Source organism: Bidens hawaiensis, unplaced genomic scaffold (assembly GCF_021521415.1).
Source record: "Bidens hawaiensis isolate Kalapana, Puna unplaced genomic scaffold, B.hawaiensis_p1.1 tig00025775_1, whole genome shotgun sequence".
NCBI classification, from domain to species: domain Eukaryota; kingdom Viridiplantae; phylum Streptophyta; class Magnoliopsida; order Asterales; family Asteraceae; genus Bidens; species Bidens hawaiensis.
In genome coordinates this window covers 47,167-70,678 of record NW_027494126.1, presented here as the reverse complement: position 1 = coordinate 70,678, position 23,512 = coordinate 47,167, and the positions used below count along the sequence as shown (strand labels likewise).

At 38.1% G+C, this 23,512-nt stretch overlaps 1 protein-coding gene and 1 pseudogene across 1 annotated transcript; both read right to left on the bottom strand.

Annotated features, from left to right (window-relative positions):
• Window positions 1–1,347: 1,347 nt before the first annotated feature.
• LOC143572216 (subtilisin-like protease SBT5.3) lies at window positions 1,348–5,952 on the bottom strand (annotated as a pseudogene).
• Window positions 5,953–22,443: 16,491 nt separating this feature from the next.
• LOC143572215 (uncharacterized) lies at window positions 22,444–23,157 on the bottom strand. Its single transcript, XM_077057434.1, has one exon. The coding sequence runs from the start codon at window positions 23,155–23,157 to the stop codon at window positions 22,444–22,446; it is 714 nt and encodes a 237-aa protein (XP_076913549.1).
• Between the last annotated feature and the right edge of the window lie 355 nt (window positions 23,158–23,512).

Here is a 23,512-nt window from a genome sequence, read left to right as displayed (position 1 = left end):
CAAACCAAAGTTGGTTTATCCATCTAAAAATAAAGATAGTAGTTTAATTGTATGGCGCGTATGAGTGTGTGTAATACGCTAATTCCATCCATTATTGGCCCCTACGTTGACAATATATGACTTAGCATAACTGGACCAAAAAATGCATACGCCAAGTAATAATAACATGTTATCATAAATACATGTTTTTGGGTTGTGAAATTCACCCGAGCTGAGGTGTAATGGTTGGCTTATACCAACAACATGAAAAACCAGGAATCTGATTACTAAGTTACAAATTACAAGTACGATGGTTAAATAACACATAAGATAAAGCTACCAATTCCAATCTCATACGACCAAATTAAGAAAATAGACGATATACTTATAAAGTCCCACTATATTGTTCCGATAAAAAGGAATGGCATGGGAGAGCGTCTGCCCACTAACAAGGTGTTTAACCCAAACTATTGATAAATTGGGTGATAAAGTTATAAATTCCAACAGTTAAAATAAAGAGAATGATAAAGCTACAAATACCAAAATAGATCATAAATTACAAAGTTTAAGTTTGCATGATTAAAATAAAACACACAATAAAGCTACAAATTAAAACAGACAATAAGTTACCAAGACTAAGTTTGCATGATTAAAAAAAATACTTGAATTACTTATGTTAGAAAAAATAAAGAATTTTAACCGGAAAGAATAATGAACTACAACTAATCAAGTTATGAATGAGATCGGTAATGGTACCGGTATCAAAATATTTGGTTCGGCGTTGAAGGTAAAATTCAGAAAATACCGGTACCTTACCGAAACTCAAAAGATTGGTCTCGATTCGGTACCGACGGTACCAAATCGGTACCGGTTCAGTACCGTAGCAATCGGTTGCTCATTCCTAAATCAAGTTATTAATAAGAATGTTATACATAAATTTCCACATCAGGTACAAAAACAAGACAAAATGGGTCGTGTACTAAGTTTTTGCTCTTATTAATTTAATGAATGTTGACTTGAATGACCAACTGAAAGCTCTGAGTTTGGTTTTAATTTTCTAATAATTTGATATTCTTATATGTAATTGCACCATCTGCTCAATACAGAAGATTAATGTTAGTGATATTTACTTGTTCGGTTTTGACTCAAGTTTGGTAACGATTAAATCAATTATTGATCAAAATTTAAGTCAATCGCTGTGACCCAATAGTATTTTGTATTTAAAAAGCCAGAATACACATATATAGGTTAGTCTGTGTTATCACAGAATACACATATCAAACGCTTTTCAAATTAGTTGGACAGGTTTCACCAAAACCAAACACCTTTCAAAAATAAAAATAAAAAATCCTATTTTCAGTCTTTGGTTCAATTTGAGCCCAAAACCGACCCGAACTGACTCATACACACCTTAAGAATCTCGGGGGTGATGATGGTAGGTCCCTTGGATGAGAAAGCAGCCATGAATGGTTTTATGTCTAACTGAGTTGAAGGTTGTGTTATGTAAGCCATTGGATTCCTGTTAAACTCATAAAATGTTATTTGTATTTTTGGAACATAACAAAAATAATACATGAGCGTGTGATAAAAACGTTACGTGGTCAAATTGAGATAATGATCAACAGCAAGACCATCAGTGTAAGTGATTTGTGTTGCAGGAATGACATGAGGATCTACAATTATCTCGATCCCCGAAGCATCATCGTTAGCGAGAACCATTCCAACTGCACCAGCTAATGCAGCTTGTTTGCCCTTTGTCCACTCTGGCATTATAGCCCCAAAGCCATACCAATTTTTTCCTTTTGCCTTTGCAGGGTCCAGTGATCCCGATCCCGCTTTACAGAGCTGCCTGCATTACAAATTATAAAAGTAAACTTTAGCTGATGAGCATAACGTGACTACATGAGTCTAGGGGTGTTAAACAGGTCGTGCTCACAGGTAGGCGGGGTGACATGAACTTGAACACGACACGAGTTTTTGTGGTTAACACAAACATCGCCCGTTTAACCCGAAATGTTATTTTATTACACACTAATACTCTGGGATAAAAACTTTACAGCCTAATTAACATATAAGAGTGTTAAACGGGTCATGTTTGCGGGTTTGGGGATCCATCTTGACATAAACCAAAAAATTTAACACGAACCTGAAGACGACCCAAACCTGTATATCGTGTCAGACATAAAAATAAACATCTTAAACAGGTCAACCCGAGAACCCACCAGGCTGACCCAAAAACGACTCGTTTAGCTAAACATGTTTGCGAGTTTTTACTGAAACTGACCCAAACCCCTGAATCATGTGTAGTTTCATAAAGACATAAACTCAAACCCTAACCATGACTCGCTACCTTGAAATCCTTACGCGTCTTTAGCATCTACATTGGCTGCTTTGGCTTCAACAAGGCTTATAACCAGAAATAATTTGTTTTTCGGTAACGCTTTAGCAAAAAGACTTTCACACTGAAAGTAAAGTTTGTTAGTTGTTTCAATGATAAGTTATAAGCTTTAAAAGTTTTTAGTTGTAACACTGACCTTTAACCTTATATTATTGCCCAAAACCACATAGCTAGTAAATTGTCGGTCCACTGTGTTCGCTCCATTCGTGATCTACCAAGTGGCAACTTTGGAAACCATAGCATCACCAGGCCCCGAGTTTCCAGCAGAGCAAACCACATCAGTACCATGTTTAACCGCGTGAAACGAGCCAATGGCAACACTATTATTAAATAATGGGACCGCATCACCACCAACAGACACGAACAACACATCTACACCATCATGAATCGCCATATCGAATGCAGCCAAAATATCAACATCGAAACGCTTGATTTCATTAACCGGTGGGAAACAAACTTTATAAGCAGCAACCCGAGCGTTTGAGGACCCGCCTTTAGCCGTTCCATTCCCATACCCGAACACACTGGCCTGACACAAAGTTACCTCTAGTTGTTGATAATGTGTGGGATCCGCATGGCGAATCAAATGTGGAGTTTAACGGGCCCACCACGGAACCATAACCTTTGTTGAAGTATCTTGCTCCTATTAGCTTCCTTCACATATCATAATAATGTTAATGTGAGTGTATTCATTTATATAATAATTTTGAGCTTAAAATACGTGCACGTTATTATTTTAAGAAATGGACAGACTGCAGTGGGAGCTAACATCTGCACCATTTTGAAAGACCCCTTCCTATCTTGATGGATTGGGTCCCATTCCTTCATCGCCAAAGCTTCTTGATTCGGGCCAAACGCCCATGGTTAAAGATAGAAATATAGTATACGAGGAAAACTGTACCATGCATTTTGTTAAATTTTGTTACTTTTGACTAATTATGATGAAAAAAGTTACACAATTGGTCTTGTGGTATGTCCAACTTTCGTTTTTGGTAATCATGTATAAGTACACGACTGATCCAAAATACCCGTAACATTTAAAAAATACGAAAATACCAACTCTCTTGTGCCCACCACCTATAATGAATTATATATATATATTACTTATTTTTAAAGTTTTTGTATTTTAAACGCTCAAGGGTATTTTGGCTATTTTCTAAAAGTTTAACCGAATAGTTATACTTTACATTTGTGCATAACTTGGGACCAGTTATGCACTTTCTCATACTTGGGCCACAAGTGAAAATTGGACATACCATAAAGGCATAAAGACCATTCATGTCATTCTTTCTTCTATGATATACAAATCACCATGAAGAGGTTAACTTAAACTTTTCAAATAAAAGTTGTGCTTATATTCAGAATAACGATCGGATTCAAGAGTAAAATAATGTATATCAAATTTTCTTCCCTTGTAAAATTGAAGAACAAAATCATAATCCAAGATTTTTGAAACCTAAAATCAATTTAGTTGACAGTTCATAAAGCATGTGCACTCTTGATAGTGTCAAACAGATAAGAGTTTTACAGTACAATCTAGATTGTTCATGTTTAGTATTATATTGTATTCCAATAAGTTATTGCTTCATGATCCCCACAAACTAATCAATTACCCAAACATAATATGCATATAATATGTTCTTAAGATGCTAATTTACAACTAAGCCATTCAAAAGTCAATGATCCCAAATCAAATAAGTTAAAAGTTACCTTGTTGGAAGAATATAAGTAATACAAGTTGTCCAGAGTGAGTGTACTCATATCACAGTCTTCAACAAAAATGTTGGAAAATTGGTCAGCAACAAATTATAAACTAAAGTACATTTGGACCAATTGCATAAATTTGTATTATAAATAACACATGAAGATCAAACTATAAACTGACCTGTATCAAGGTTTCCTATGATAGTATTTTCACCAAATCTTGCTTTCTTCCATATCGAACTCGAATGAGTTACACCGTTATGTTCAAGCCCCATGAAATCCCATGATCTTGTTGTGTGTAACTTTCTACCTTTGTTCAAGAACCCGGAGACTACCCCGGGTTTCTCTGCGTTAGATAATTACTCACACAAATTACATAAAAACATATCATTATACAAAATCATCTATATGAGTATCAACCGCTTACGGGCTATTTGCGCAGCTTCGTCATCTTCAAGGATGGCAGCAAAACCATTAATATGTCTTGTATATGAGTAAAAAGAAAACATCTTTAGCCTTATCTTTACTGCATATTCAAAAAAGAATATAAGCCTAAAAGGGTAGAAGTTAAAAACATGAATTTATTATTACCTTCCCAATTAAGAACCAAGAAACTCATACTCAATCTGCTTATTCAAATACACAAGCCCTAAATGCAAACTTGAATGATCGGTTCCACCCCTTACAGTCAAAGGAATTGGAATTCAATTGAAATCCCCCATTGAATCACGAAATCAAAGCCATTCAATCCATGAAACTTATATTTGAGCGTACCTGGATTTAATCGAAAGAGTCCTAATTCTTCAATCCCGAGTTCGAGGATAACAGTCAATTTGATTTCACGTCGGAGAATCGTCAACCGAATTAACCCCGTCAGACGTCACATCACAGCTTATGGCGGTGTCGTTTTGGTGTTGCTTCCATTGATTGGCCTTCTTTGGTTGTTGTTTTGGCAATTGAGTAAGAGAACCTGAATATAAGTTTTAACGAGCGATGAGGAATTTAGGTATAGATATATATATGTGTGTGTCTTGAAACAGAATGGATACCAATGGACGACCATTAATTGATATTAAACATTGTCTCAAGGATGGGTGCCGGAGCGTGAATGTGGAAGGAATGCCGGGGCCTTCCCTGACGATTAATACAATGGCGTCTCACAGGATAGATGAAAGGTTGCCTATCCTAATATAGATATATATATATATAATAATGTATGCATGGTTGCACAACAAGAAATGTATTGTTGTATGGAAAGAAGCGCACCGAAACCTAATAATATCCGAGGTATGCAATAGTATGGTACGAAAAGAAGGGCACCGGAACCTAATGATATCCGAGGATAAAGGGTAGCAGACCCTAGTAACATCCGATGATGAAGGACATCAGACCCTAATAATACTCGATGATAAAGGGCATCAGACCCTAATAATATCCGAAGATAAAGGGCACCGGACCCTAATAATATCAGAGATATGTAGGTGAAATGCTTATTATAATGTAAGGCAAGAAAGTATGAAAGATAGAATGAAAGTATATATGTATGTATGAAAGAAAGGTAAATATGATAAGTATGTAATATGTATCTTCGGATGCGTATATATGTAAGTATGTGAATGTATTGTATCTTGCATGATTAACTAGAACTCACTCAGCGTAGCTAAATTTTAGTATACACGCAGGTAAGTAAAATGAGACAGCTGGCTTGAGGAGCACACATGGTTGAAGAATAAAGAAGCTGGCATCTAAAGATTTGAAGTTATATGTTTATGATGTTTAGACTTTAAAGACATGTTTAAGTTTTTTTGTATGAATGTTTGATGTTTTAAGTATGTGATTACCTTAGGAGGATTCGATGTAGTGTTGGGCATGGACTGGCTGTCTGAGTTTGAGGCTCAGATAGTGTGTAAGAATAAAATGATAAGTTTAAAATCTTTGGATTGTAGTACTGTGACGGTTTACGATGATAAAGAAAGTTATGGGCTTGATGTCATTTCAATAATAAAAGCTGAAAGTTTGTTAAGGCGAGGGTGTGGTGCCTACCTGGCGTATGTTGTCAAAGCTACGGACGAGACGAAGGAAGTGAAAGATGTTCATGTTGTGCGCGACTATCCAGAAGTGTTCCCAGAGAACCTTCTGGGGTTGCCGCCAGAATGAGAGGTAAAATTTCAAATAGACTTAATACCAGGAGCAAAGCCCGTCGCGAAAGCACCTTATTGTCTAGCACCATCCGAGATGAAAGAACTGATGTCCCAACTACAAGAACTCCTCGATAAGGTCTTCATAAGGTCGAGTGTTTTCCCGTGGGGTGCACCGGTGTTATGTGTTAAGAAGAAATATTGAAGCATGAGGATGTGTATAGACTATCGTGAGTTGAATAAGCTTACGGTAAAGAATAGATATCCATTGCCACAAATTGATGATTTGTTTGATCAACTACAAGGTGCGAGTTGGTTTTCTCGAATAGACCTTAGATCAGGCTATCATTAGTTAAAGGTAAAAGTGGCAGACATCTCTAAAACAACGTTCAGACGCGGTATGGACACTACGAGTTCCTTGTGATGTCTTTCGGTCTAACGAATTCCCCCGTAACATTTATGGACATGATGAATAGGGTATGTACGCCAATATTAGACAAGTCAGACATCGTTTTCATTGACGTTATATTGATTTAGTCAATGAGCGAGTCTGACAACGCTAAACATCTAAGAGAAGTATTTGAGGTTTTGAAGGAAGAGAAGCTGGGCGCTAAGTTTTCAAAATGCGCATTGCTTCATATGGATTTGTTTGGTCAATACTATCTCCTCGGTTTTTCAATTGCTTCATATGGATTTGTTTGGTCCTGTTCATGTATTGAGTCTTTCTCGTAGTTCATATTGTCTGGTTATTCCTGATGACGACTCACGTTTTACTTGGTTGTTCTTCTTGTCAAATAAGACTGAAACTGCAGAATTGATATAGCGCTTTGTGGTGCTTATGGAGAATCAACTCAACTTGAAGCTGAAGGGCATTCGATGTGACAACGACACAGAATTCAAAAACTCAACACTGAATTATTTTTTGTGCTGAAAAAGGAGTACTTAGACTATACAACTCAGCTCGTACACTGCAACAAAATGGTGTAGCTGAGAGAAGAAACAGATGCCTAATTGAGGCTGCAAGGACCATGTTGTGTGACTTGAAGCTACCTCTGTTCTTCTGGGCAGAAGCGGACAACACAACATGTAACGTTCAAAATCGGGTGTTGATCAACAAATCACAGTTGAAGACTCTTTATGAGATTGTTTATGGTCACAGCCCACAGTAGTACATTTCCGTGCCTTTGGATGTCCATGCACCCTGCTGAATATCGAATTAACTCCAAAGTTTGTAGCTAAAGCTGATGATCGCGACTTCGTTGGATTTGCTGGTCGTACTGCCTACAGAGTTTATAACAAGGCAACGAAGCATATTGTGGAATCTTATGATGTGCGCTAGCTAGAGGAGAATGCAACCGATGCTCGTGCCGGTCCTGACTGGCTATTTGATTATGATGAACTACTTAAGCAAATTGATGTGTTTCCAGTTGTTGATGCAGGAAACTCAGATGTAGGGGTTTCGAATACCGTTGATGAAGAAGAAGACATCCCTGTTGGTTTTCAAAAGTCTCTAGTGCTGGGTATAGATCCATCAGAATCGGTTGATACTATTCAGCCATCATCTTCTAGTCCACACGAGCATGTCACCGAGACTGTTTCTTTACAAAAGTCTCCTGAAGAATGTGATTTTCATACAGCTGAGACACCTGTGGCCGATGTCTCATCAGTAGAGGAGGAGAGCACCATTCGTCAAATATTTGGTAGTAATTTACTTCCAGATGTCATACCAAACGAATACATTGCTAGTACCTTGACATTTGGATATCTGAACTCCTTGAAGACCCAACTAACTTGCCTACTACGAGCTCGGTTCGTGATCATTCTGTTACAACAAAGATTCAACGGGATCATCCAACTGAGAACGTCATAGGTCCACTTGATACAAGCGTCTCAACCAGAAGTCAAACAAGACACATCAACAGTTGTCTATATTCATGTTTTATTTATCAAATTGAACCAAAGTTTGTTGAGATGGCACTGCAAGAACCAAGTTAGGTGGATTCAATGCATGAAGAGCAGAATCAGTTTGATAAACTCAAGGTTTGGAGATTGCTGGAGTTACCTTTCGGTAAAAAGGCATTAGACACGAGATGGGTTTTTCGTAACATGCAAGATGACACTGGGTTATTGTTCAAAATAAAGCGCGACTTGTGGTTCGTTGTTTTCGTCAGGTTGAAGGTTTAGACTACAATGAAGTGTATGCTCCAGTGGCTCGTCTTGAGGCCATTCGGATTTTCTTGGCATATGCTTCCTACATGGGGTTCACGGTTTATCAAATGGATGTCAAGACGACGTTTCTGTATGGAAAAGTAAAGGATGAGATATATGTGGATCACCCACCGGGTTTTACTTATTCAAAGCATCCTACTCACTTCTACAAGTTAGACAAATCTCTCAATGGTCTTTTTCAAGATCCTCAGGCATGGTATGCTACTTTGACGGCTCATCTACTAGGACATGGGTACAAGTGAGGGACCATCAATCATACTTTGTTCCTTAAAACTATTGGGAAAGATCTGATCTTGGTTTAGATTTATGTTGATGATCTCATTTTCGGTTCCACCGGTACTGCTCTATGTTCTGAATTTGTAGAGGTAATGAAGAAGAGATTTGAGATAAGTTCGTTAGGGGAGATGACATCATTTCTGGGGTTACAAGTTCGTCAGTGTTCGACAGGAATTTTGCTACATCAAGGAAAATATGTCGAGAATATATAGGCAAAGTTTGATTTCCAAGATTCTAAGTGTGCGGCAACCCCTACGGCGGAAAGACCTCTTCTCTGATCATGAAGGAAAATCCATAGATCAAACGTACTATCGATCAATGATCGTACCCCTGATGTATCTCACTGCCAGTCGCCCCGACATCATGTTTGCTTCCTGTCAAGACGCACGTTTCCAGGCTAATCCTAAATTTTTTCACTTAATTGCTGTTAAACGTTTCCCGACATCATGTTTAAGCTAATGCTGAAGTACTAGAACACAGGTAAAGATCAGGCTATAAACCAAGGGGGATATTGTTGGGCTACACTTTAATGGTTTATACTTAATCGTTGTGGGCTTGGGTTTGGCTAACACCGAAATCACTTGATTTCGGTGTGCCTTTTGTATGGGCTTGGGCTTAGGGTGTTTGGTACTATATATATACATATATATATACACACACACACACATATATATATATACATATATATATATATATCACGTAACTAGGTCTTTTGTGGTGGTCGTTTATTCGTAGAAAAGTGAGAGACGATATTTTTGTTTTTAGTCATATTGTAATCAATGTTAAGTGCTTAAGCACCCGACGATGAATATAACGTGTATTTTGAAGTCATTCGTGTGTTTATTGTGTTTGTTCGTGTTTGTCTTGAATCAATTTGTTGTTAGATTCCGCCTAACAACAGGTTTTATTGATATCACATTGAAAGATGCTTCATTGGGACTTATAGAATAAGAGACTCACACAAGCTCCAATCCTTGTCCTACCCTAGGGTGGCGAGGATTTGATTGTTTGTACTGATGCTTCGCATCGTGGGTTAGGTTGCGTGTTATTGCAACGAGGAAAGTTGATAGCTTATGCATCCTGACAGTTGAAATTTCATAAGGGTACCTACCCAACTCATGACTTAGAGCTAGCAACTGTAGTGCATGCCCTCAAGATCAATATACATTACATGTACGGTACTATGTGTACTATGTATACGGATCATAAGAGTTTAAAGTACTTTTTCGAGCAGAAAGAGTTGAACATGAGGCAGGGAAGATGGTTAGAGTTTATAAAGGACTATGATTGTGATATCATGTACCATCCTGGTAAGGCTAAAGTAGTCGCCGACGCGCTAAGCAGTAAGATTGAAAAAGTCATTGCAATAGTGAAGTTTTATAAGTTAATCATTAACTTAGACCACTTCAGAGAGTTAATCAAGGCACAGTCAGAGGAGCTTATAAATGACAGATTAATGAAGAATGAAAGAATCTTCGGACAACAAGATGAGCTGATGGATAACACTCATGGTGTGAAAACTATATTTGACCGTACGTGGATTCCACGACGTGGAAATCTCAAAAGTCGAATCTTAGATGAAGCTCACAAGTCGAGATATTCGATTCATCCGGGATCCACCAAGATGTATCAGGACCTGAAGAGAGACTACTGATGGCCGGGTATGAAGAACGATGTAGTAGATTATGTCAGTAAGTGCTTAACTTGCTTGAAAGTCAAAGAGGAACACTAGAAACCATATGGAAATATGCAGCCATTGGAGATACCAGAATGGAAATTTGAACACATCACCATGGATTTTATAACTAAGCTACCACGTACAGCTAAACATCATGATACCATTTGGGTGATAGTGGGCTGTTTGACGAAGAATCCTCACTTTCTGCCTATACGAGACGCTATCTTGTCAGAAATCTTAGCTAACGTGTTCATAAAAGAGGTAGTGGCTAAACATGGAGTGCCATTTTCGATCTTATCTGAGAGAGATACTCGCTTTACTTCGAGATTCTGGAAGAAGTTCCATGAAGCCATCGGAACTAGATTGAATATAAGTACGTCGTATCACCCTCAAACAGATGGAAAGTCTGAAAGGACTATCCAGAACTTTGAGGACATGCTACGTGCTTGCGTTTTAGACTTTGGAGGTTGGGATGATCATTTGCGTCTGTCAGAATTCTCTTATTACAATAGCTACCACTTGAGTGTTGATATGCTGCCGTTTGAGATGTTGTATGGTAGACGTTGTAGAACTTCTGTATGTTGGGGAGAGATTGGTTAGAAAAAGATCAGAAGTTTAAAAGTTGTGCAAGAAACCTCTTCAAGATTTGATCAGATCAAGGCAAGAATGAAAGCTGCTCAAGATCACCAGAAGTCCTATGATGATAAGCGGCGACGACCCATTGAGTTTAACGTTGATGATAGTGTGATGCCCAAGGTATCGCTTTGGAAGGGAATTATTCATTTCATAAAGAGGGGAAAGTTGAGTCCAAGGTACATTAAACCATTCAGAATCATAGATCGTGGGTCGAAGTGGCTTATAAGTTAGATTTGCCAGAAGATCGTGAAAGAATCCACTCTACATTTCACGTCTCTCACTTGAGGAAATGTCTAGCTAATGACACGTCCCATGTGCCATTAGTAGATACTGAGGTTGACGAACAATTAAACTATGTCGAGCAGCCTGCTGAAATAGTGGACCGTAAGGAAAACCAACTCCGTCATAAAGTTATTCCCTTTGTTAAAGTGATATAGAAGCACTGAAAAGGATCGGATGCCACTTGGGAAGTGGAAGAGGAGATGCACAAGTTTTACCCTGACCTGTTTAAGTAATAGTCCCTGAAACCTCTTTTAAGGTGGGTAGACTTCTAACATCCCGAAAATTCTATAAATAATATTAAAATATAAATTACGTTGGAAGAATTAATTTAAGTTAGTAGAATAATAATAATAATAATATAATAATAATGATAAAATGATGGTAGACTAAAATAGATGGAATTAATCATGGACTAAAGATGAAGATGAGCCTAAGGTCCATGGGCTTTAGAAGTATAAATACCCCTCAAATCCTAAATCCTGTCCATCTTCATAATTCTACACCTTAGCCCACACCATCAAAACACACACACTTAAGCCAAACACTCTCTACACCATTCTAATCAACGATCCAAGAGCAAACGAAGGTAAAAAAAATCATTTATCTCAGCTGACCCAACATTATAGACCCCAAAACTGCAACCCCGGGATGCCGAACGAGCCGTTTGAATCTAGATCAAGCTTTTATCGTGTGTTTAATCTATAAAAAACGAGCTTAAGGGTCACCTTAACTTGGATTTGGACCACCCAAAGCTACCTGGACTATAAAAAATCAAAATTCGGCCAAGCGTGGTGGTTAACGGTGGCTGACGGTGCCGGAATTGCTAAAAAACCCTAAAAAGGCGTTAAAGACGAGCAGACCTACGCGTAACCAACGGATATGTACCCAACGAATAAGTGAGGGCATATATGTATATACGGGAGTATATGTACAAGTGTACATAAACGACGGATAGGTACAAGTGTACATACGCGACGCATATGTACAAGTGTATATATGTGGCGCATATGTCGCTTGACAAATACGGCACATATGTCGCTTAACATATACGGTGCATATGTCGCTTGACATATACCGTGTCGCTTGATATATACGGAGCATATGTAAGAAAAACGTATACGGGGGTTTGAAATTCAACTTTTCGATAAGGTTTTTAGTAAAGACTTGTTAGCTAGGAGTTTCATTAACCTAGAAATATGATATAATTATTCGCTATAAAACATTTAATCTTTTCTTTAAAACCATAACATAAAACATCATTTCTCCCATCTTTAGATGCCAGCCGTTCAATCCATGCCATGTGCCATCCTCCTGCTAGCTCTTTAGCTTGCTCACGTGCGTGCATACTAAAAGTCAGCTACGCTGAGTGAGTTCTAGTTAATTATGAAACTTACCTACAACCATGTCACACCCTCAAAATCCACTAACGGAGTTTTACGTCAGAGGGTGTGAACTAACAGGATCGGAATCATCAGTTATAATCAAACCATAAAATCGTTTAAATGAAAATAAGTGCGGAAGCGTAAAACCATAGAAACAATGTTACGTCACGCAGGACGATTTAAAACCAATGATAACAGTTAAAAGTAAGTTTGCATAGTTAAAAGTTTTTCAAGCAATGCATGTTCCTAAACAGCGCGCCCGGCTCGGCTACCTGAGAATAACATACTAAAAGTGTCAACACAAGGTTGGTGAGTTCACAAGTTATATAAAAATAAATCGTTTAGCGTTTGCGTTCAGCGTTTTGCGTTACAGCGTTACAACGTTTTGCGTTACAGCGTTTTGCGTTACCAGATAGTGTTATGTCAAATTATATATAGATAGGTAGCTAGTGTATACAACAAGTATTACTAAGTGTTCGACACCGAAGCTGACTCGTTTATTAAGTGCCTTGTCACCAGGTCCTCCAGACCATGGTACGTGTTAGCCAAAATTACACCCGCTCGACCTCCAGTCGAGTTTAGCGTTGGGTGGGGTTTGTCAAACCCAGTAGTACTACTCAACAGTGACTCGCTATTCAAAATATTAACCGGTTCGATGTGTAGGACTTCAAATGTTTCGTTTGCCACTTAGCCTTTACAAGTGATATATAATTTATAACAAAATCTTAAATGCATTGTGGAGTATGTTATCTCCCCCAAGTGAAAAGCGTTTGAAAACAGTTTAAAGAGGGGAAAGTGAAACTCACTGTTTGCGAAGAATTTCCCAAATTAAATCACCAAGATGCGCGTCACCGAAAAACTCTCTCTAGCGTTCTAAAACAATAAAGAGATTTTTCTAAGTGTCGGAATATTATCGAGTCTCTAGACCCGGCACATAATACCTATGCACATAACATGTTTCGTGTTTCGTTTGTGAATCGTGTGTGACTTTAACCAGCGTATTTGTGACACATTACATGTGTAAGCAATCATATACGTGTCATATATTCATAAAGTACCTCACTATCAATTATTCCCCGTAAGGGCATTTTGGTCAAAACATAACAATTATATAGCAAGTATCATGTTTCATGCATTTTTACACAACTCAGCAGCTAGTTTCACCGAGACAGAAATCCTACTAGAAAGATTGTACTATTTCACCAATCATTGCATCTCAATTAATTTACCAAAAATCATCACAGAAGCACATATGTCTTAGGTTTCAAGAACATATTTAATTATATTTTTATTCCACATAGTTTTCTCACAATCATCAAATCATTACAGCAAACTCATAATAGTCAAATTCATGCGCAACAGAATGTTATTTGCAATTCCCGTTAAACGAAAAATCCAATAAATGCAAGACCACTTGGGTTAGGTTTCTAACTCAATAAGTCAACTTCCAGAAGTGGAACCAACCCAATTGGTCTTGTAGTTCATGAGATATAACATTTACAAAACAACCTAACAGCAGGTCTAACAGCTCAGCTTTGCACAACGTTTTTGTAAAATCATAAAAGTTAACTTCTACTTGTCCAAAAATTACAAATTTATACTTTATAGAAACTAGACTCAACCTAGTTTACTATAGTACCAATAATGTCAACCAATTTTCACGTTTACACTTCGTTAAAGTCACTTAAACATCATATACACATTCTGTCCAGAAACTGTTTGCATCCAAACTCAACATAATAACAATCTATGAACTATCATGCATTCATATAACACTCTAGACTCCACAAACACCATCCATGCACATCAATTACCCATTACATACATGATTAGGGTTTTTGTTTGAACTCAAATCATAGACACAACAATCAACATGCAACAACATTCAATCTAGTTATCAAATCATTATCCAAATAACAACAATCATATTAACTATATGCACTCATGAAATCGGCCAGCTAGGGTTTGCAATTAACCCAACAAACATCAAAATCAAGCAACAAGAATGTATAGGATAATCAATTATACCTTCCTAGCACCTAGTTCTTCAATCAAACACTTGATTTGATGGTTGAATGTGTGTATAGAGTGGACGGCAGCCAAGGGTTCACAAGGAAGGAGGCTGATCGGGATTGGTGTGGGAAGAAAAATAAGTTAGGGTTAAGTTAATGATATATTTATAAACATAACAAGTTACACTCAAATCCCTCCACTTCTAAGTATTACTTTTCCAGCCTAACTCACTTGTTTACATCTTGAAGTTAGCACCATGTTATCACATAACACATAAGTCTAACACATAATTATCACATAATTACTGTTTTGACGTTTTTCGTTTATTCATCAATCGTTTGCGTTAACTCGTTTGTGTTTTGGTGCAATTCCCGAAAGATTACACATGTAGTAAGTGTTAAGCGTCATTTAAACCCTAGTTTAAATGTAATGAAGTGTGCGTTATAGATTTAGTGATCTTAAGTTTGAATTGACGGAGTTGAGTTAACGGAGTTAACCTGAAATTGACGATTGTCACAAACCACTACATGCAATTATATACGTGTCCAAAGACACATAGCCCACTGTCTGACCTGTTAACCTTACCGCTTAACCACTTAACTGTCCCATACGTCTTAGTCACTTGTTTTACGAAAGCACATGTAGGCTTGCCTTCCCACGCACTCACGTTATGCCACTTAATAACGAAGGCACGTATAGGCTTACCCTACCAGGCACTCACGTTATGCCACTTTAATAATGAAGGCACGTATAGGCTTACCCTACCACGTACTATCGCCATGCCACTAAGACCCTTACTAGACCCTTTACCACTTCTATCACACTTTACTCTACTTGTCTACAACACACTTCCTATCAGTTCATCATTTATATAATAAGAAAGTTACATCATAACATTCACACACACTAATAACCACTTGGAGATCATCCCCATTGGTGATACATGCAAAATCCAAAGATCGTTCACGCACCAACAAACATTCATTCATAACATCTACATGATAACTAACTCGTACATCATTTAAAGCATACACTTACCACTTAAGGTAAGTGTATTCACGCTTCACATCGAGTATGCACACAGCCCTGAAAACATAAAAAAGAAATGGGGCTAGAAACTCACCTGAATGCGGTTACGTTCAGAGTTAATGGTAATCCCGTTCTTTAGTTATGTACGACTAACTGTATAACAATTACACGTATCAATTAACTATCACTACCCATATCGCGTTTCTAGTCTAATTATAACCCTCAACGAACGGGGGTCCGGGGGCGGCGCCCCTGGCAGCGGGGTTCTAGGGGCGGTGGCCCCTAACACATTTTTCATTAGAATTCTAAACTTTATTTTATTTGCTAACTCATAAAGTTCGAGGGCTTCTTTGTAATTAAATCATTCTTTTCTAAGTCCAGGGACCATTCTGTCATTCTCTCAAAGTCTAGTTCATTATCCGGATTTTCTAATTCGTTATTTAGTTCTTTAACGAATGGGGCTCATAACGAATTGACCTGTATAACGAATTGACCTTTTATAACGATTTGGTCTTTATAACGAACTGGACTCTTTATAACGAACTGATCTTTTATAATGAATGAACCTTCTAACGAATGAGGGTCCATTCGTTATCTCTCAGTAACGAATTTCTTAGCTAATTCGTTATCTTTCATTAACGAATTGGCATAACAAATTAAGGCTTATTCGTTTTCTTCCCTTAATGAACTGGCATAATGAATTAAGGCTTATTCGTTATCCCTCCGTTAACGAATTACTGTTAATTCGTTAGTTTCCCCATAACGAATTAGGTTAGGGTTCTGGCATTATTTCAACCTCGTACACGTTTTTCCGGCGCCGTCATCGCTGGAAAACCGGGATCTCGCCAGAAAAGCGAGATCTCAGTCATTCTCCCACCGGGTCAGAAATCATACTATCATTACCTTGGGTCAGAAATTAATTCTTCTTGTTGGTTTCGGCTAGAGAAAAGAGAATAAGAGAGAGAATTTAAGTGTGTGTTTTGGATGGTGTATGGATGCGAAAATGAATGGATTAATGGGTTATTATGGTTTATATATTATGGGTCATGGGCTTGAGCCCATGATATATCTCCCTTCCTTTCTAATCCAAGTCCATTACCCATATCTCTTTAATTATTTATCTACTAATCCAAGTAAACTTTCCTACCGTAGATAAATAATATATTTACTATTTTTTTTTGAAATTTTGGGATGTTATAAGTCTTCCCTCCTTAAAGAGGTTTCGTCCCAGAAACCTACTCAGTTACCCCAGCAGGATTACCTCCTGCTATTGCCCCTTCATAAAACGCCCAACTCTCTTGCTTACCGCTTTACCTCATGTCATGAAAATCATCGAGTTGATCATGGATCTCAGCTTTATTTGGTAGCTTCCCATGATGTTCTCAACAATAGGTTTCAAACCAAAGGAATGTCACTTTATTTAAATCATTACCGTCTACTTTTGGCCCGATAGGTCGGGACTATTGATCAAGCATAAGTCATTCATACAAAATCACAAGAAATCACAGGTCATTCATAAAAACATAGAAAGAGAAATCATTCAAGCTTGCCAGACAAACATAGGATCAAACTGTAACAAAAAACACCCCTTAACAATACTAACATAAAACAACTGTGACGAGCCACTTATTCTCCTGCAACCTTCTCGGTGAATGATAAGCCATCCTTTTACGCGTCTCCTCTTCTTCCCTCCACTGCCACGACTTCTCCACAGTCTCTAGCTATGTGACCTGACTTACCACACTTGTAACATTTCTGGTCCTCGGTGCATTCACGAGAGATGTGTCCCTTCTTCCCGCATCGGTAGCACTGGTTTGGACCAGCCTTGCATTCTCCCAAGTGCATTTTCCCCGTATACTTTGCTTGTTTCCTTGCCTGCAATCCTTTGTGTCTTCTTACCCACATACTCCACGACATCTGCAGACCGTTTGGTTCCATTCCCCCTTCCTTATCTTCCACTTCCACATCATCCGCCGCCAGATCATCATAAACCATCTATGCTAACTCAACTGCTGACTCAAAGGTAGCAGGTTTGTTAGCCCTGACCAACGTGCGGACCTTCAAGGGAAGCCCCATGACGAAGCACTTAATCCGTTTCGCCTCGGTGTTCACCATGTCAGTCACCAGCCTAGACATGCGGTTTAATTCAGTGGTGTACTCGCGGTGTATCATCTTGCCCGCCTTCAGACTCAGAAACTTCATCTCTGCCCTCTCAACCTCGGCATCTGCACAAAACCTTTTCATCACTAACTCCTTCAGGTCATTCCACCTCATCGCCTTAATCTCTTCTTGGGTCTTCCTTTGTTCAACAGTTTCCCACCAGTACATAGCCTCATCTCCAAATGACTGAATGGCATAACCCACTGCTTGGTCGGGACGTCACTCTCTAATTCAGATAATCTTGTCCATAGTGGTTATCTATTGAAGAGTAGCGATTGCGTCTCCTAGACCAGTCAGCTTCGGCGGGTCATAACCCTTGAAGGATTTGTAGCTACACCCACCTCGGTCTTTCCTCCTATCGTCAACCTTCACTGACTTAGTGTTGTAGTGTTATATGCAATTGTTTGTATTGTATATTTGCAATAGTGTTATATTATATGCAAATATAAAAAAAATCGATATAGTGCATATGTGCATTAGTGTTGTATTACGTATATGCATTAGTGTGCATTGCGTACAATACATAGTGTTGTATTTGCATATATTCAATAATAATAATTGTATAATGCATTTGTGTTGTATTATAGCAATAAAACACTATTGTATATATAAAATACACATTATTTCATATATGCACTACATTGACAGTTTTTTAAGGAACAATTTCAACTTGTTAGAAGGAGGAAACAAAGAGAAATCAGAATATATATATTTTTTAAAAAATTTACAAATAATTCTTTATTAGTTCTCTAGTTCTCTCTAGATCCTACCAGTATATATATATATATATAGGATTAGGATCATGAAAGAACTTTTTTGAAATTGAGAACTTTGAGAACCATTTTGAACCTAATTGTGTTATACAAGTGTGTTTTATTTTTTCATAGTGTTTTTGCATTGTGTTTTTTACATTGTGTAATTTAATTGTGTTTTTCATTGTGTTTTTGTCATTGTGCTTTTATTTTCATAGTGTTTATTCCATTGTGTCTTTTTCATTGTGTTTTATTTTCTGAAGAAATTTCCGAAGACTTTTCCGGCAAGGTGGTGGCGGTGGGTGGCGGTGGGCGGTGGTGGTTGTAAGAGATAAGTTAAAATTTAAGTGGGTTTTAATTAAGTATGTTTTAATTAAGTGGGTTTTTGAAATTAAATTAAGTAGGTTTTTAATATTAAGGTATTAGACAAAAATACCCTCCTTCCTAGCCTTCTTAGGATAATCAAACTTCTTATTTGATATTTTCTCTAATAATATTAATGATAATGATAACAAATTAATAATAAAAAAATATGCATATGTGGGTAACATAAGTGCACGACACTTTTTGAAAAAAAACATTTTTTTTCTTTCTTTTTCAAATTAAATTAATTAGATAAGGTAACATTTGAGAAACAAGGTTAAGATAAAAGGTTCTAGAATGTTCCATTTTAAGTTACAAGATTTATTTAAATACTTAGGATAAAAATAATAATAATAAATATTTTGTTTCATGTTATAAAATATTAATCTAGGCATTCCGGTTCAACGTGTCATATTAACGATTAAGCATGTTTATCATAAAATGAGTATAGGATCATATAATTACGCATTCAAAGTTAATGTTATTCCATAAATAGCATATAATTCAACAATAATAAAGTAGACGATGAAATGAATACGATAACTTTATTAAATGAGTAGAAAATCTAGCGTTTATTAACAAGAAAAATCCATAGATGTTACAGTCTCCCCCACTTAAGGTAATTCCGTCCCGAAATTAAATAGTGGAGACTGTTTCGGATTGAAAAATATGAGGTTACTTCTGTTTCATTTGATCTTCAAGTTCCCAAGTAAACTCGGGTCCTTGCTTATAGTTCCATTTGACTTTCACTAGACGGATTCGACTTCGCTTGAGTTTCTTGACATCTCGATCCACGATTTCGATAGGTTTCTCAACAAAGTGAAGTTTATGATCAATGCGGATATCTTCAAGGGGAATAGGCTGAGTGTCATCGGATAAGCATTTCTTGAGGTTAGAAACATGGAAAGTGTCATGAATACCGCTCAATTTCTGAGGTAGTTTGAGTTTGTATGCCACTGGACCAATCCTATCAAGAATCTCAAAAGGTCCAACATACCTAGGAGCAAGCTTTCCCTTTTTCCCAAATCGGACAATGCCTTTTCAGGGGGAAACTTTGAGTAAGACTTGGTCGCCAACTTGAAACTCAAGTGGTTTCCTTCGATTGTCAGCATAACTATTTTGTCGATCACGAGCGGCCTTAAGTCTTTCTCGAATGATTGCAATCCTGTCGGAGGTTGCATGGACGATTTCGGGCCCAATAAATTGTGAGTCACTAATCTCGGTCCAACACACATGTGCTCGACATTTCCTACCATACAAAACCTCAAAGGGAGCACATTTGATGCTAGTATGGTAGCTGTTATTATAGGAAAATTCAATGAGAGGTAGGTGATCATCCCAATTCCCTCCAAACTCGATTATGCAAGAACGAAGCATGTCTTCCAAGGTTTGGATGGTTCTTTCGGTTTGACCATCTTGGGGATGATAGGCTATGCTAAGATCCACACGAGTCCCTAAAGCTTTTTGAAGGGATTGCCAAAAGTTGGAGGTAAAGTGGCTGTCATGGTCAGAGATTATGGATAAGGGAACACCATGACATGTCACAATTTCATTGATGTAAATTTGTGACAACTTCTCCATCTTGTAGGCTTCACTAATGGGGATGCAACGAGCAGATTTGGAGAGATGATTGACTATAACCCAAATAGAATCATGCTTACGAGTGGTTTTTGGTAGTTTTGTGATGAAATCCATGTAAATTTGATCCCACTTCCCTAGATGAATCTTGGGTTGTTGAAGCACACCCGAGGGCTTCCGATGTTCGGCTTTGACTCTTGAGCAAATGAGACACTTCCCAACATACAATGCTAAATCCTTCTTCATACCAGGCCACCAATAGAATTCCCTAAGATCGTGGTACATTTTATCGGCTGACGGATGGATCGAGTATCGAGTTTCGTGTGCTTCATCAAGGATAAGATTTCGAAGGTCTTCATAATTTGGAACCATATGCGTCCCATGAAGTAAAGAACTCCATGGGACTTAGTTTCAAATTGTTTTTCGGCTCCACAATCCAATTCAGCCATGAGATTGTTTTGGGCTACCACTTGGGCTTGAGCTTGAAGAATTCGGGCCTTAAGGCTAGTGTGAATAATCATTTCCATGGCCCGAATAAGAGAGGGTTTAACTCTATCCTTTCGGCTTAGGGTGTCGGCCACGACATTAGCTTTCCTGGGGTGGTAGCGAATCTCTCAATCATAGTCATTGAGTAATTCGACCCAACTCCAATGCCTCATGTTGAGTTCTTTTTGGTTAAGGATATGCTGCAAGCTTTTATGATTGGTATAGATGACACATTTAGTTCCATAAACGCAGTGTCTCCAAATTTTAAGAGCAAAAATCACCGCATCTAACTCAAGATCGTGAGTGGAGTAATTCTTTTCATGGATCTTGAGTTGACGAGAGGCATAAGCTATGACTTTGTCTCGTTGCATGAGTACACTACCGAGACCTTGATTTGAAGCATCACAATAGACAATGAAATTTTCGTTTCCATCGGGAAGGGTTAAGATGGGTGCATTACAAAGTTTTTGTTTTAGGGTTTGGAATGCGTCTTCTTGCTATTATTCCCAAATGAACGGCTTGCCTTTTTGAGTTAAGGTGGTGAGAGTTAATGCTATTTTTGAGAAATTCGAGATGAATCGACGATAATAACCAGCTAAACCAAGGAATGAACGGATTTTTGTTGGGGTTTTTGGATCTTCCCAATTCTTAATGGCTTTAATTTTGGTGGGATCCATGTGTATTCCTTTATCGTTAATAACATGACCCAAAAATTGAACTTCGCGAAGCCGGAATTCACATTTCAAAAATGTAGCATAAAGTTGTTCTTTCTTCAACAGTTCCAAAGTGAGACAAAGATGTTGCTCATGCTCGTTCTTGGTTCTTGAATATATTAAAATGTCATCAATAAAAACAAAGATGAATTTGTCAAGGTACGGTTTGCAGATGCGGTTCATGAGGTCCATAAACACTGCGGGTGCATTAGTCAAGCCAAAGGGCATGGCCATGAACTCGTAGTGTCCATAGCGGGTATGAAAGGAGGTTTTTGGTATGTCTTCATCGAGAATTCGCAGTTGGTGATAACCCGAGCGGAGATCAATTTTTGAAAAACAAGTGGCTCCTTGAAGTTGATCGAAGAGATCATCAATCCCGGTAGTGGGTACCGATTCTTGATGGTAAGTTTATTTTACTCTCGGTAGTCGATGCACATTCGGAAAGATCCGTCCTTCTTTTTGACGAAAAGGGCAGGAGCTCCCCAAGTTGAGAAACTGGGTCGAATAAATCCTTTGTTGAGAAGTTCTTGTAATTGGCTAAAGATTTCTTGCATTTCGGACGGGTCTAAGCAGTACGGAGATTTGGCTACGGGAGTTGCACTGGGTATAAGGTCGATTCGGAATTTGAATTGTCGAGACGGAGGAAGTCATGGCAGGTCGTCAGGAAAAACTTCGGGATAGTCTTTGATAACTGGAATGTCTTGAATCTTTTTCCCTTCGGATTTCTTGTCAACTACATGGGCTAAAAAGGCATAGCATTGTTTACTCAAAAGTTTACGGACCTTCATACAAGAGATAATTTTTAGGTTACGATCAAGTTTTTCTCCTTGAATGATTAGTGTTTCACCAGATAGTAACGGGATACGAATAAGCTTCTCGGCACATACAACTTCGGCTTGATTACGGGATAACCAATCCATTCCCACAACTAGATCAAAGCTACCAAGCTTAAAGGGAATTAGATCAATATTAAGAGAATGATCATCAAAAGTCAAGGTTGAATCGCGTATAATAGTATTGGCTTGGACGGTTTTACCATTGGTTAACTCGATATTGTAAGGGAAGTCTGGTTTAGTTGGTTCACATCTAATAAGGGGTTCAAAATCAAGTGATATAAATCTTCTTTCCACGTCCGTATCAATTAGTATGGATGCAAATTGGTTATTTAAGAGAAACGTACTGGTTATGACATTGGGATCTTGATGTGCATCTGAAGCACCAATTGTGAAAACTCTACCATGAGTGGCTTTGTTGTTGTTTGGAGCCAATTGGGGACAATTGTTCTTGAAATGGTCCAAACCACCGCATTGAAAGCAAGCACGAGCATTGTTAATGTTTGTTGGTGCGGGGTTGGCCACCATGGCTTGATTAACAGCAGCTGGGGCAGTTCAGCATTGAGGAGCTAGATGCCTAAATCGACCACATTTAGTACACTTTCGGCATTGGGAACTTGGTGGGTGATGATAGTTGCAAGTGGAGCATAGGGGGTGAGGTCCAGAGTACCTGCCCTAGCTGGGGCTTGGTTAGCAGGAGCCACAGATTAGATGGGCACATCAGGGGTGACTGCGACATAGTTGGTGGTTTTTGGTTTCTTGTTAGTTTGATAGCCACTCTTCTTGAATTCTCTCTCTTTTTGTTTCCCCGAATCCTTCACCAAAATTCCGGTTTTAACTAGTTCATCGATTAAAGTACTGGCTAGGTTTATGGTGTCTTGGA